Here is a 12902-nt window from a genome sequence, read left to right as displayed (position 1 = left end):
GCATCTTTTTTGAGGTTCAGATGCAGAAAGTGATCATGTAAATACATCTTTTGCCAAAATACACAGGCCCAAATGAGGATCCTTTGTAAGCATCTTTTAACATATGACTGGGACACTGTGATGCTGGAGAGGTGGTTCTTTCCCAGGCTGCAGCCTTGTGGCTTCCTTGCCCTGTTGCTCAGCTGTTTGAGTTTTTTCTTTTTAAGTAGCCACCGCTACCAAGAGCAAAAACAGCCTTCCCGGCTGTGGAGGTTGCATGTTTTCACTAACTGGTATTTGACCATTAAGGAATTGTTTATGGTTCTTGGACTATGGCTTTTCATCTGTGTCTGTAGTTTCAAAGTCTTTGTTATCTCATGCTTAAATTTTGTATCATGACAAGAGACACCTGGTTCCAAGGTCTAGTTGTTAAAGCCAGTTTTCATAACAAGTTAATGAGATCAGGTCAGGACTGGGAGTTGTATAGTTAACATAAGTCCTGTTGCTAATAATGTTCATACTGCATTTATAGAAATGCCTATACAGTTGCACTGTGTTAAGTTGCTTATGTTTGGATTCAAACCAAGCTAATCTTAAGTCTTAGTGTGGTGCTTCCACAGGTACATCAGGCCTTTATTCTAGCTGGAATGCCACTGATTTCCTAGAACCAGAATTTCCATTCCCATCACCATGAATCTAGGTCCAGAACATTCTACGCTATCTGTCTGCTCCATACAGTGCTGTGCATGACTTTTCTCTTAGGGTGGAGTACCTTCTCTGGATATTCACTTATGGTTTACTTGTGAAATCCATATTGCTCTCTTGCCTCTGGTGTATGTGAGAATGCTGGGTCTCCTGTGCCACACTGCAATATACTATGTGAGGTACAACTAAGTTAATCAATATATAAATATTTATCTTAGGAGTGCAGCAGTGTGAATGTGATTCCTGCTCCTGTATTTGACTGTCCATTAAAACTAACCTTCAAAAAAATGGCTCAGACAGTGTTTTCTGCATTCTCTAAAGTTGATACAAAATTGCTTTGTTTCCTTCCTGATTAATAACTCTAGTTTCTTGCTGTATATTATATGGTTCCTAAGAAGTTTAACATGGTGATTTGTAATCAGTTCTAGCTTGATGTTTTTCTATAGTTTTTTTCCTGTGGCTGATGCATGTTGTTGGTGGATAATGCAAATATTTTGTTCCAACTGGAAACCTGAGAAGTATCATATGAATTTGTTTGCAGGGAATTCACTTAGACTTGGTTCTCACCAAAGCAATAACATGTATGCTTCCATTTCCATAACTGATAGTTAACTCTAAAGATAAGTTTTAGGAGTTAGACCAAGTTTCAAGTTCTTCAGACTATGTTTAAACAGACCCATTAGTTATATCCTGATTTCTCTCTGTGTGTCTCTAAATCTATTAATACAAATTTACTAATCCACGGAGCTTTTACATGTATTTGTAGTCACTAGTACATCACTTAAGGTGACATCTTCTGCTTGGTTTACAAATATTTCAGTCTTGCCCTCTTTCTTCTAGTAACACAGTGCCATTCCATGTCTTTGACTAATTTTTAGCTGACATTTCAAGTACACACGTGTTATATTCTAGGTCTTGCTATTAAGTAGGCACTTGAGAATAGTAGTGTCAGGGGTATGTTTACATATAAACCAACACAGCATGACTACCTACTAATTCCACTTCATTAACACAAAAATAATTTGATAAAATACTAATCTAAAAAATTCATATAGTGTAAGATAGATTGATTTCTCAAAAATAACTGTGAAAATTGTTTTTATAGGATCATGTTCTGCATCTGAATCTATTTGGTAGGTGTGCAGTAAAACAGATTGACCAGGTTTACACCTGAGATCTGTAATTTCAAATTTTAAGTGTGGTTTCAGTGCTAAAGTAACATACAGTGTACACTTGATCCAGACTTAAAAGAACAGTTCTCCCATGAGAAAGCTTCTTTGCAATGGATTAAACCAAGCTAATTTTAAATTTGCATGCTATGCTAACAAACTAATTTTAAATTATGCTTACATGGTTCTGCTTTCACTGGCCTCTACTTTAGCTAGGTTTAGAAAATATAAGATCATTATTTAGAAGAAAATTTAGTGTTCAAAGGCATTTTCAGAAGAAAATATCCTGACTCAAGACCTGAAGTGGAATATTTGGATAGTAGCAAATAATGGAAAAACATTGAATAGCTTTTATATTTTTAAACCTATTTTCTCTATATGTTTTTTTTTCTTGTGCAAATATGCCATGATGAGAAAGTTTTCTTTTTAATATGCTAATGAGCAAGAAGTTAGATAGCCCATATTTGGCCCCTAAAGGTTTTTCACTTCCAATAGGCCTAGAACTGTCTTATTTACTTGCTTGTTTGTAGTAAGGTTTTCTTATATTGTTGTGAAAAAAATATAGAACAAATAAATGTAAAAAGAATACAAACAGTCAATGTAACTAAAAAGTGGGTTCTTACTGCTTAAGAATAACAACAAGGAAAGGCAAGACATTTTAATCCAGGGTTTCTATTAGGTTTTGACTGAATTTTAGAACTGAGGATGGGAAACGGGAATTTTGTGTTGTAGACCTTAATTTGCCAGATTTGGTAGACCTTATGGTCTACCAAATTAAGGTCTACCAAATGCCTTGGTAGACCTTAATTTGCCAGATTTGTGGATCTACTTGGCTTTTCTTGGGGGCAGCAGGGCACAAATATAGAAAATTAGAAGTTGTAATGTCTTTTGGGACTTCAGTACATTATTAATAAAATGTATTATGAGTAATGAAGTCTAATGCTTTCCTGAAGTTGTCCCCTTCTGAGACTTAGATCCATGATAGATAGGGATATTTAAAAAATCCTTGCAAAATTAATTACTTCAGTGTTTGTAGTTCTAAAGCCAAGTGTCTTCAAAAATATGTGATAGTGACAGAAGGATCTTCGTGAGCTTTTATGATTGTACTTGAGTATATGTCGTGGGCCTGGGATTTGCCATGCAGCCTCTGTGAGGAGACTCCTAGTTGTCCTGCACAGAACATGGTCAGCTTCAGTGGATACAGTGCGGGGCACTCACAGCTGAGCCTCACAACCATTGTGTTACATCTCAAGGCAAACAGAGTTAAATGGAAAAAATGCTGCTCAGCAGTGTGTAAGAAAGGGAGGAGTGAGGAAAAGGTGTGAGGAAAAACTGGCTGGGCAGGAAGAGATGCTCCAACCACAGAGTGAGATCCCCTGCAGCCTGTGGAGGAGCATGTTGTGCAGGCATTTTCGGTGTAACCTATGCAGAGAATCATACCAGACCAGACAACCACACTGCAACCTATTTAGAACCCAGCAGTGGCTGCTGGATATGTCTTAACAGAGGCTGCAGCGCCCAAAGAGCCCATGCTCTAACAGGTTTAGCCTGAAGAACTGCAATGATGGATACAATCCTTGCTGGAGCATGTGAAAGTATGAGGAAGGAGTGGCAGAATCTAAGTGTTAGACCATAGCCCTCATTCCCAGTCCTTCTGTGCTTCTCTTGTTTCTCACCATCCAACTCTACTTTGCAATAAATTAAGCCAGTTTTCCCTAAATCAAATCTGTTTGACCATGCTGGCAGTAGGTAAGTGGTCTCTCTGTCATTATCTTGACCCATGAGCTTTTCAGTGACTTTGGAGAGAAATACACTAACTTGAAAAATACTGCTATTTAGTATTTAATAAGGCATGAATGACAATGTTTTAACTGGTCTTGTCTGGTAAAATCCTAACCATGCATAATATTATTTGGTAAAACACATATTGTGATTCAGTTGATAGAATTTTTCCACTGATGACATGAAGTAATATTCACTGTCTAGAATGCATCTTTAAAATTATGTGAGTGGTACTTTATTTCACTACCTTTCTGTTCAAAGGTTTTTTTTAAAGTTAGCATATTTTCAGCCATTTTACATTTTGGAAGCAGGGGACAAGTTCTTCACAGTTTGGATCTCTCATGAATTAAGTGCTTTCGAAAAATAATTTTAATATGAGCACTTTTTCAAACTTGACTTTTTCTTTGCTTTTTTCTAGTTAACTAATGTCAGCCTTTGCTGGTTCCCAACTGGTTTTGCATGGAAGCTGAAATACAGTTTTCATGTGTGCTTTGAGAGCCAATTCCTTCAGTCATGCAGCACAGATCTTAAAGTAAACCTTTTATTTTTGGGGTTTTGTTAGCACCTCAACATAGGTACATGTTCAATGTGTTCATATAACTTTTTTTTCCTGATATCAAGTAGGTTCTTTTTTTCCTTTATTCTCATAGTCAAAGTATGTACTTCAGTGTTAGCCTCAATTCCTAGTAACTGCAATGTTTTTCTTGCCTTGATACAGACTGCTTACTGCGAATCATGGAGTGATTTTTTAATTTTCTTTATTTAACGTTGTTACCTGCTACATTGCATTGCCTTCCCTTTTTCTATTCCATCAGGTTAACTAATTTTTAAGGTGCTCTTTAAAAGGCTTATTTCTATAGCTCATCATATCTTGTGCCTTTTCTTTTTTTAATGGTGTGCCTTCTGTCTTTTTTTAATGGTGTTTTTCATTGCATTCTAAATTATCACATGCACATCTCTCCCTGTGACCTTCCCTTGTGAGTTTCCCTTTCTTATGGATGAATACAGTGCTGTTTTGTGTTGTACAGTTGTGGACTTCCGTCTGTTTTGAAAGTAGTACCATGTTACAGTTGCAATTTATTTTACTCTGATCATGGCTTGTGCCCCTCTGTCCTTTCTTGTCCTACCCATATTATCCTGGAATGATCGTCTGAATTTCCTGTTGAAAACTTGAGAGGATAGAGGTGGTTTTGACATTTGAGTGAATACATCGCAGTCCAGAACATATTGAATGATCTGTGAAAACAAATAAGCAAATCTGTAAGTTGGTGGTAACTGCTTTGAACATATGGGTTTTTTGTGGAGGAAGTGGTAGTTTGTTCAGGTACTTTTAACTGGAGAATTTCAGGAAGTTGAAGAACAGTGCAAAAAAGATGCTTTTTCCTGAATGCCATGGGAATTGTAAAAAGCTAACCAGTAGATAAATTGTACCTTGCATGGTAGGACAATGACACTGTTCGCCTGGGAAAAGCTGTGCGTTCAGCTCTCTTGGGCTGTAAAAGTTGTTTATGAATAGTTATAGTCTGGCTTGTGTCTCACTTTCCAGGCTATAACTTTTCATGTCTACTTTTATAAGAGGCATTTATGTTGAAACTGGTGAATTTTGCTATCTTAAAAAAGATTTACAGGCCTATTAACATGAAGATGCTTGCAGATAGACAGCAGAGTTGCAGAGTAGTGTTTCAGTATTTCCTCAGCAGACGAAGCAAAGGACAGAATGCACCAAGTTGTATTCCAAGTGGAAGAGAAGTGATTGCCAGGTGGTTTGTCCCTATACAAATGCTACATGCAAAAAAAAAATTCTGCAGGCATGAGTTACAAGGTTTGCATAAATGAAATATATGCACAATACTTAAGTCAGTTTTACTTGATAAGGCTCTTTTTTGTTTCTTAAAAGCTGAGTATTTGCCTTTTTAATAGCTTTAGTTACTCTGATATAAGGCATATATATGTAGGCTGTTTTTCAAAGAAAAAACCTGAAGTTCAATTACCAAAACTTGGATTTGTTTTCTCAATTTTCAGTTAAGTAACTTCTGATTGACACCATACTCAAACCCACTCAGAAAAAAGAATGTGAAGTTCTCTTAACTTGCTTCGAGTTGCACTAAGAGAAGCAAAGGGGGTATATAAGGTTTCATGTTTTAGCTTAGGCTAGATGACAGCCTCTGTTGAATTTATGCTAGTGACATTCACGTCTGAGATCTAAGGAACTGTAGTTTTCATTTTCTGTAGGTCTCTATTGTTTGTCTTGTGACCCACTTCCCAGCTCAGGATTTTCTTAATAAGAAAAACCTTCAAAATTTTAAAATAATCTCAGTTTAGGTAAGTTCTAGTTCTGCAATGAAAATAGTGGCAGAAGCACACTTCAATAATAGTAATATGCAGACTTGAGTTGTATCTGCTATGAACCACCCTGGCTTTCCTTGGTAAGGAAAGGACAAAATGCCATTAACACCACTTGGAGTAATGAGAGAAATCAAGCAAAAGTTTTTTCATTTAAGGTAGGGTTTTGGAGGTTTTTTTTTGACGTGGAGTACTCTTGAAGGTTATAAAGTATATAAAAATTCTTAATCTTTTCTGTGTGATTTGCCTTAAACACCTGAACCAGTATTTTTCAAGGCGATAGTGCTCTGAAGCTTGTTTTATGAATACCTCAGGCTTGACAGCTGTATAGCAGGAAGGATTTTGTGGTAATGAAATCAGCTATGACTCATGAGACCCGAGCTGGCTACTGACTTCCTCAGTAACTGTAGCCAAGTGAGTGTTTTTTCATGTAAACTGTTCTTGCTTAGAAATGCTCAGGATTTATGAGCTAGTATCCATTGGTTTTGAGAATATCTAGGTTGCTTGAATACTTGGAATTGCCTTTCTTTCTGCAGGATCCTCTGCAGGTGCCTTGGAAAAAAGCTTAGGAGTCCTACAGAAAGGGTGTTTGTGAAGACTAAGTGCTTATTTCTTGCAGCATGTTCTTAAATGGAATAATGATTTAGCTGTGGTGGCTTTTTTTTTTGGTTTTGTTTATTTTTTAATGTGGACTCTCAAAGGCACCCTTGGCATACACAGAGATTACCTCTGCCACAGACACTTAAGTCTGTGCTTAAAAATTCAGTTTGGAAAATGCTGTAAATGTTTTCTGGTGCCCCCATTCAAAGTGTCTTGATCTAACTTTTATTCCCCAGTGCTCTCTCAATTTATGTATGTTACTTGAGACTGCTGCAGGTTGGGAAGAAGCAGCTGAAGTTCTCCAAGGTGCTTTAAATCCTTAGGATAGATAGTGAACTCCTACTTACTTCCTGTTCCCTGCATAACATTCCTCTTTCTTGCCTTATCTTTGTTGTGAAAGGTCATTAGGACATATCATGGCCTCAGCACATGTCCTTAGCTTGTTACAGATTAAAATCCCTATTTATCCTCCAAGGTCCTGTCATGTGACTGGCTAAGAACTGTACTATTTTAAAACAGATTCTGAGTGTAAAATAGGGAAAAGCAACACTTGGCTAGAAACAGTGGACCTCAGAAAGAAATGAGAGCTAAATGAAATGCATTGCGGTCTACAGGAAAAAAGTGAAACAGAAAAACTTCCAGGAAGCATAAAGGAATCAAACTAGTCTTATGAGAATGTTAGAAGAATAAAGGACAGACCTGAGAAGTTGTGAATAACACTTTGTGATCTTTGCTAGATGCAGCTACAGAAAACAGTAAATGCAGTTGTAGCCAGAGGTAAACCAAGGAAGTTTATTTGTAGCTAGGGTGGGGGGGTTGGGGGGAGGAGGGGAGAGGAGAATGTAACAGGTGCTATCTATTACATACAGAGTATGTAACTGTAAAGTAACATACAGAAGTCTGCCACGTTATCAGTGAAAATGGAATATGAACTCCGTACTCTGTGGTGGAGAAGGGGGTTAATCAATAACAACCTGATTTGTTCTGTGTTAAGAACACATCACATGATTCAGGTGATTTATTTGTCTTTTGTGTTCAATTAATTCAGGGTTCTTCCAATAAAGCGTGTTTTCAAAAAAAAACCCCAAAAATCAGAGGAGAAGGACGATAAACAATGATTTCAGTTGCTAAAAATATGGAAAATGGGCAAATGATACATACTATTAAAGCAGGTGAACAGTAAATCATGTATCACCTGCCTAACTTCCTTTTGAAGCATATTTAACCTTGTTAGTGCTTATTTCTTTTCTTTAAGCTACTTGATCTAACAGGATTATCTGATAGGCTCTACTTTTTTATAACATGGAACTGCATGGTGAGCTGAGTATAACCCTAAACATGACTGATAGAATCACAGAATAGGCTGAGTTAGAAAGGATGCACCAGGATCAGTGAGTCCAGCTGCTGGTTCTGTGCAGGAGAGCTTCAAGAGTCCTACCATGTGCCCGAGGGCATCATCCAAACACTACTTGAACTCTATCAGGTGTGGTGTTGTGACCACTTCCCTGGGGAGCCTCTTCCGGTGCTTATTGACTCTCTGGGTGAAAAACTTACTCTCTGTATACAAAATAAACCTCCTCTGACTCAGTCAGCTTCATGCCATCTCCTGAGGTCCTATTGCTGGTCATGAGAGTGAAGAGATCAGTGCCTGCCCCACTGCTTCTCATACGGATATTGAAGACCCACAGTGAATTCTCCCCTCAGTCTCCTCCAGGCTAAAATGGCCAAGTGACCTCAGTGTTTCAGAAGGCTTCCCCTCCAGACCCATCACCATCTTCGTGACCATCCTTTGGATGCTTTATAGTAGCTTTATGTCTTTTATTTCCATACCTGAGCCTGCACACAGTGGTCAAGGTGAGGGCATCTCAGTGCAGAGCACAGCGGAACAATCCCCTCCTTTGACTGGCTGGTCAGTTATATATATATGTGTGTGTATATTTATAGTATATATATACACACATGCACACACACATCTGTATATATATAGATGACTTAGTCTCTTAACTACGTGTAATGCATAAGTGTTTACACAGTAAATCGTGGAGAAAAGTATTTAAACTATTCTCTAGACGTCAGAGAAAACATCTTCTTTCCGTGTCTTAGCAACAAGGCATGAATTTTCAAATATATTAGAAGCTGGTTTGGAAAGAAGGGGAGAAGACAGAAACCTGTCTTTGAAAAGAAGAGAGGTGATAGTCTTAAGTTGCATTAAAAGATGTTTAGGTTAGATATGAGATTCAGGGGAAAGCAAGAATGATGATGAACTGAAGAGAGTGCACCGTATGGAAGTGTGGGATCAGTAGTGCTGCAGGCTTTAAGATGAATCTGGTAAAGTCTTTCATACGATGTAATGCTTGTAACTCTATCCAAAAGACTTCAAGAGTGAGAGATTAAACTGAGGAATGCTATCATGTCAGGAAGATCCTTGATAGCTAATCTTTCTGTTTGGGTGATTTTTTTGGAGTATTTCTGGATATTGCAGATCATCACATGACTAAATGAGGTCCTGTCAGAGGAGTAGCTGGGAACATGCATATAAGCATGACACATTGCTTTCGCAAGTTTGCTGTTCTAAAGCAGATAAACTTCCTTTACATATATAATAATAGTAATAGAAAATTCAGCTTGAAGAGGGCCCTGGACTAGAAGACTTGTATTGTCCTGTGTTGGGTCTGTATGGCAAGTTTTGGTGGTGGGGGACTACAGATGTGGCTTCTGTGTGCAGATGCAGAATTTGCCTCCATATCTCACAGATCCACCTCTATGTGGGTCCAAGAAGGACCTGCCAAAACTGAGTTCATCAGAGATGATGGTATATTGCCTCTGTGATAACATACTAAGAAAGTATAAAAACTGCTGTGCAGCATGGATTGGGAGAGAGGGCTGAGAATATTTGAGAGCAACAGCTCTGCAGACACAGAGATCTGTGAGGAAGGAGGGTGAACACATTATCAAGTGCTGGAGCATTGATTCCCCTGCAGCCTGTAGGGAAGATCATGGTAAAGCAGATTGTCTCCCTGCACCCATGAGCATGGGTGTGGGAAACCCATGCTGGAGCCTTCTAGCAGGACCTGTGGCTCCATGGAGAGAGGAGCCCATACCGTAGCAGTTTGTTGGCTGGACTTGTGGCTCCTTGGGAGACCCATGCTGGAGCAGGCTGTGTCTGAAGGACTGTGCCCTGTGGAAAGGACCCACACTGGAGCAGTTAAGGAAGAGCTGCAGCCCCTGGGAAGGACCCATGTTGCAGCAGATCACAGAGGTCTCTGTCCCATGAGAATGTTCTTATGCTGAACAGAGAAACAGCATGAGGAAGGAGTGACAGAAAGTGTTTGAACTGACTGCAACTGCAATCCCTGCAATTCCCAGTGCCCTGCAGTGCTTGGAGGGATGAAGTAGAGGAAAATAGGTAGTGAAGTTGAGCCTGGTAAGGAGGAGTGGGGTGCCTTTAAAATTTTTATTATCCTACTCTGATTTGACTGGTAATAAATTAAACTATTTTCACTGAGTCAAGGCTGTTTTGCCTGTGGCAGTAAATGGTGTGTGATCTCCCTGTCCTTATCTCAGTTCATGACTCTTTCATCATATTCTCTCTCCCCTATCTGGCGGAGGAGGGTAGTGACTAAGACTTTGTTGGGTACGTGGCATCCAGCCAGGGTCAAACAACCTCGTGCCCCTTTTTACGCCCTTTTTTCTGGTTCACTGAAGGCAAAGGAGTGTATAGAAGCAGTTTTGAAAGTTGGTTGAATTTAATTAACCTTGAGATGGTCAGGTATTAAGTAATTAGTAGCTATAGTTGTTTGACTTGATTTTTCAATTCTTACAGTTACTGGAAATTTTTCCTATGGGATGTTTAAATTTCTTTTACATTGAACACTCAGATGCCTGACAATGTATATGAAGTTTTAAGCTTACACTTTGGTTTTTTATGTACTTTTGTTAAGCTCTTTCTAGTTCATTTTTTAAATTTGTAATTTGTATTCTGTTATACTTTTCTTACTCCGTAGTATATTAAATACAGAAAAAGAGAAATGTGTTTGTTTATGTGTAAGTAGCTTCTGGTTTCAAATTCTTTGAAAAAAATTCTCACTAACACTGGAATGGTGTGCATGACAACAAATGAGACTTCTAGGTTTTCTTTTGTGGAGTGTTTAGTCAGTGTTTAACAGTTTTTTAGTTTGCAAGATGAATGTGGTGGCAGTGTGGTCCTGGTGTTGTAAAGGGTATTCCTAACACTTGTCTTCAGCATCTGGCACCAATATTTGTGGTCCTTCAGACTGTGTCACTAGCCTTTATCCTGGAGCCTCTTAGCCTCCTGCAGTTATTTTCGTGTGTATTTTTTCTGTGTATTCAATTTCAAAGGTGTTCAGCTACATCTGTATTAAATGTCTTTAAAAATGACTTTCAAAGATGAATGATGTGGGAAATATTGGGCTCAGTTGGGTGTTTGCTAAGGAGTAACTTTGAATTGACAGTGTCAGGGTACAGGGCAGATTAGATTGTTGTTTTCTTTCCCTGTACTTTCCTTAACAGCTTCTCTGTTGCATTAGTTAAAGCTTACTAGTATTTAAGGCATGTTAACCTGGAAGTTGGATACAGTTGAGTGGAGATGTGTGAAAGGATTCATGTGGCTTCCAATTATCTGTGAAATATTTATGGTGAAAATAGTTGAGGTAAAACATGTCACAGCTTGTAAGTTCCAGCTCTGGCTTGTCATTTAGATATAGTCTGCTTTTATGGTTCTCTCCTGGTATTTTTTTGCTATGATGTATGTGTTTCATCTAAAATTAATACTGGGAGCACTAGTGTTATGGAGCTCTTGTCCTGTTTTGAAATTAAAATGGATGCGTAGGAATATTTTCCAGTATGGTAGATATTTTTGCTGAAGGATTTGTTTCAAAGTATTTGAAAGTATGGAACTTATTATGTATGGAATTTATTTATGAAAAATTTATTTAATAAGAATGTATTACACAGGCTTTTCTATTTCAGAAGACCAGCATCTTTCCTTGTGGGAGTATATGTTCGTTATTTGAGACAGCTACACAATACAGAATTTAGAATCTAGGATGAATTTGAGATAATATAGACAGATTTTCTAATTAATGTTTGAGTGTCAGAATAATCTGTGAGCTAATTTGATCATGTTGCTAATTTTAGCTACTCTTACACTCTCTTCTGTCACAGCCCCATGACTTTGATGAATGCAGATTTGATATCAGCGTGAATGATAGTGTTTGGTACCTCCGGGCTCAGGATCCAGACCACAGACAGCAATGGGTAGATGCAATAGAACAACATAAGGTATGTAATTTTCTATTTTCTAATTTCCCTTCCCATTCCCTCATTAGATCAAGCATATTGCTTGCAGAGAGTTTAAGCTTCCCTGTGCAGTCATTAAAAGGCTCATGGTATTTATGACAGGTAAAAGTTCAAGACTGAAGCTCTGTCATAAATATGTTTCAAAGGAATTGACTTGTTCTTCACAGATAAGACTTTAGTGGGGGCTAACAACTGTGAGCCTTTCTTGAGCTCTCTAGCTTGAAACAAAAAAAAGCTTTTATTATGTTTGAGTGATGTTTTCAAGGTTTTGTCCACCTTCTCCCTGATTATTGAATTGCTTCTTATCTATCTTGTTAACCTAGAGAACTGACTATCGTTGTAGTTTTAGGCTCCTCTTTTTCATAATTTGACCACTTTTACTGTATCTGATCACTGACTTTTGTCTCTTTGTCTTTTAAGGCACTATTCTTTGTCCGCATTTTGGTTCAGCTTTCTTGATCTGTTCTGTGTATCTTCCAATGAGCTCAATTAATTTCATTTTAAAAATACCTGACCTTCAAGCCCTTTAGGTCAGGTAGAAGGTACATAAAACATCCATTATGTTTTCAGGTACAAGATAGGCACTGTCCCAAGGTGTAGCACTAAATTACAATACCTAGCCCAATGCAGCCTCTCAATCTGGGTTACACAAATATAAAAGGAATACAAATTGAAATAGATATCCAAGTAGGTATGAATTTTTACCTTGAGCTTCTTGAAGTGTTGTTTGTGTAGGTACTGTGTGTAATTAAGAGATTTCACCTTTTATTGACCATTCCTTGAAATAAGCAGTACATGTTCTTAAATTTAAAGTGCTGCCTTTTCATAATGGTTCTCTTAAAAAAAAAATCTCAGTTGGACTATTTGTCCTTTTGTAGCTTGGCATTTTGCCTTCATTTTGATACAGAGGTAATAATAAAGCATAAGAAATTAAGTTGCAAAGCCAGGATTCTTTTCTGTAGTCTAATGAAAAAATATAAATTAACAGTGGCACATTCTTGAGAC

General features: G+C 37.9%; 1 protein-coding gene across 2 annotated transcripts in view; it reads left to right on the top strand.

Annotated features, from left to right (window-relative positions):
• CERT1 (ceramide transporter 1) overlaps positions 1–12902 on the top strand; it is an 82376-nt gene that overhangs the window by 11847 nt on the left and 57627 nt on the right. For both annotated transcript variants that reach the window (XM_059873255.1, XM_059873253.1), the window contains exon 3: positions 11763–11879. In XM_059873255.1, the coding sequence (XP_059729238.1) occupies positions 11763–11879 (117 nt within the window). The remainder of the gene's footprint in view (positions 1–11762; positions 11880–12902) is intronic.

Source organism: Haemorhous mexicanus, chromosome Z (genome assembly GCF_027477595.1).
Source record: "Haemorhous mexicanus isolate bHaeMex1 chromosome Z, bHaeMex1.pri, whole genome shotgun sequence".
Lineage (NCBI taxonomy): Eukaryota > Metazoa > Chordata > Aves > Passeriformes > Fringillidae > Haemorhous > Haemorhous mexicanus.
Note: the sequence above shows the minus strand (reverse complement) of the source record. Positions and strands in the feature narration are given on the sequence as shown.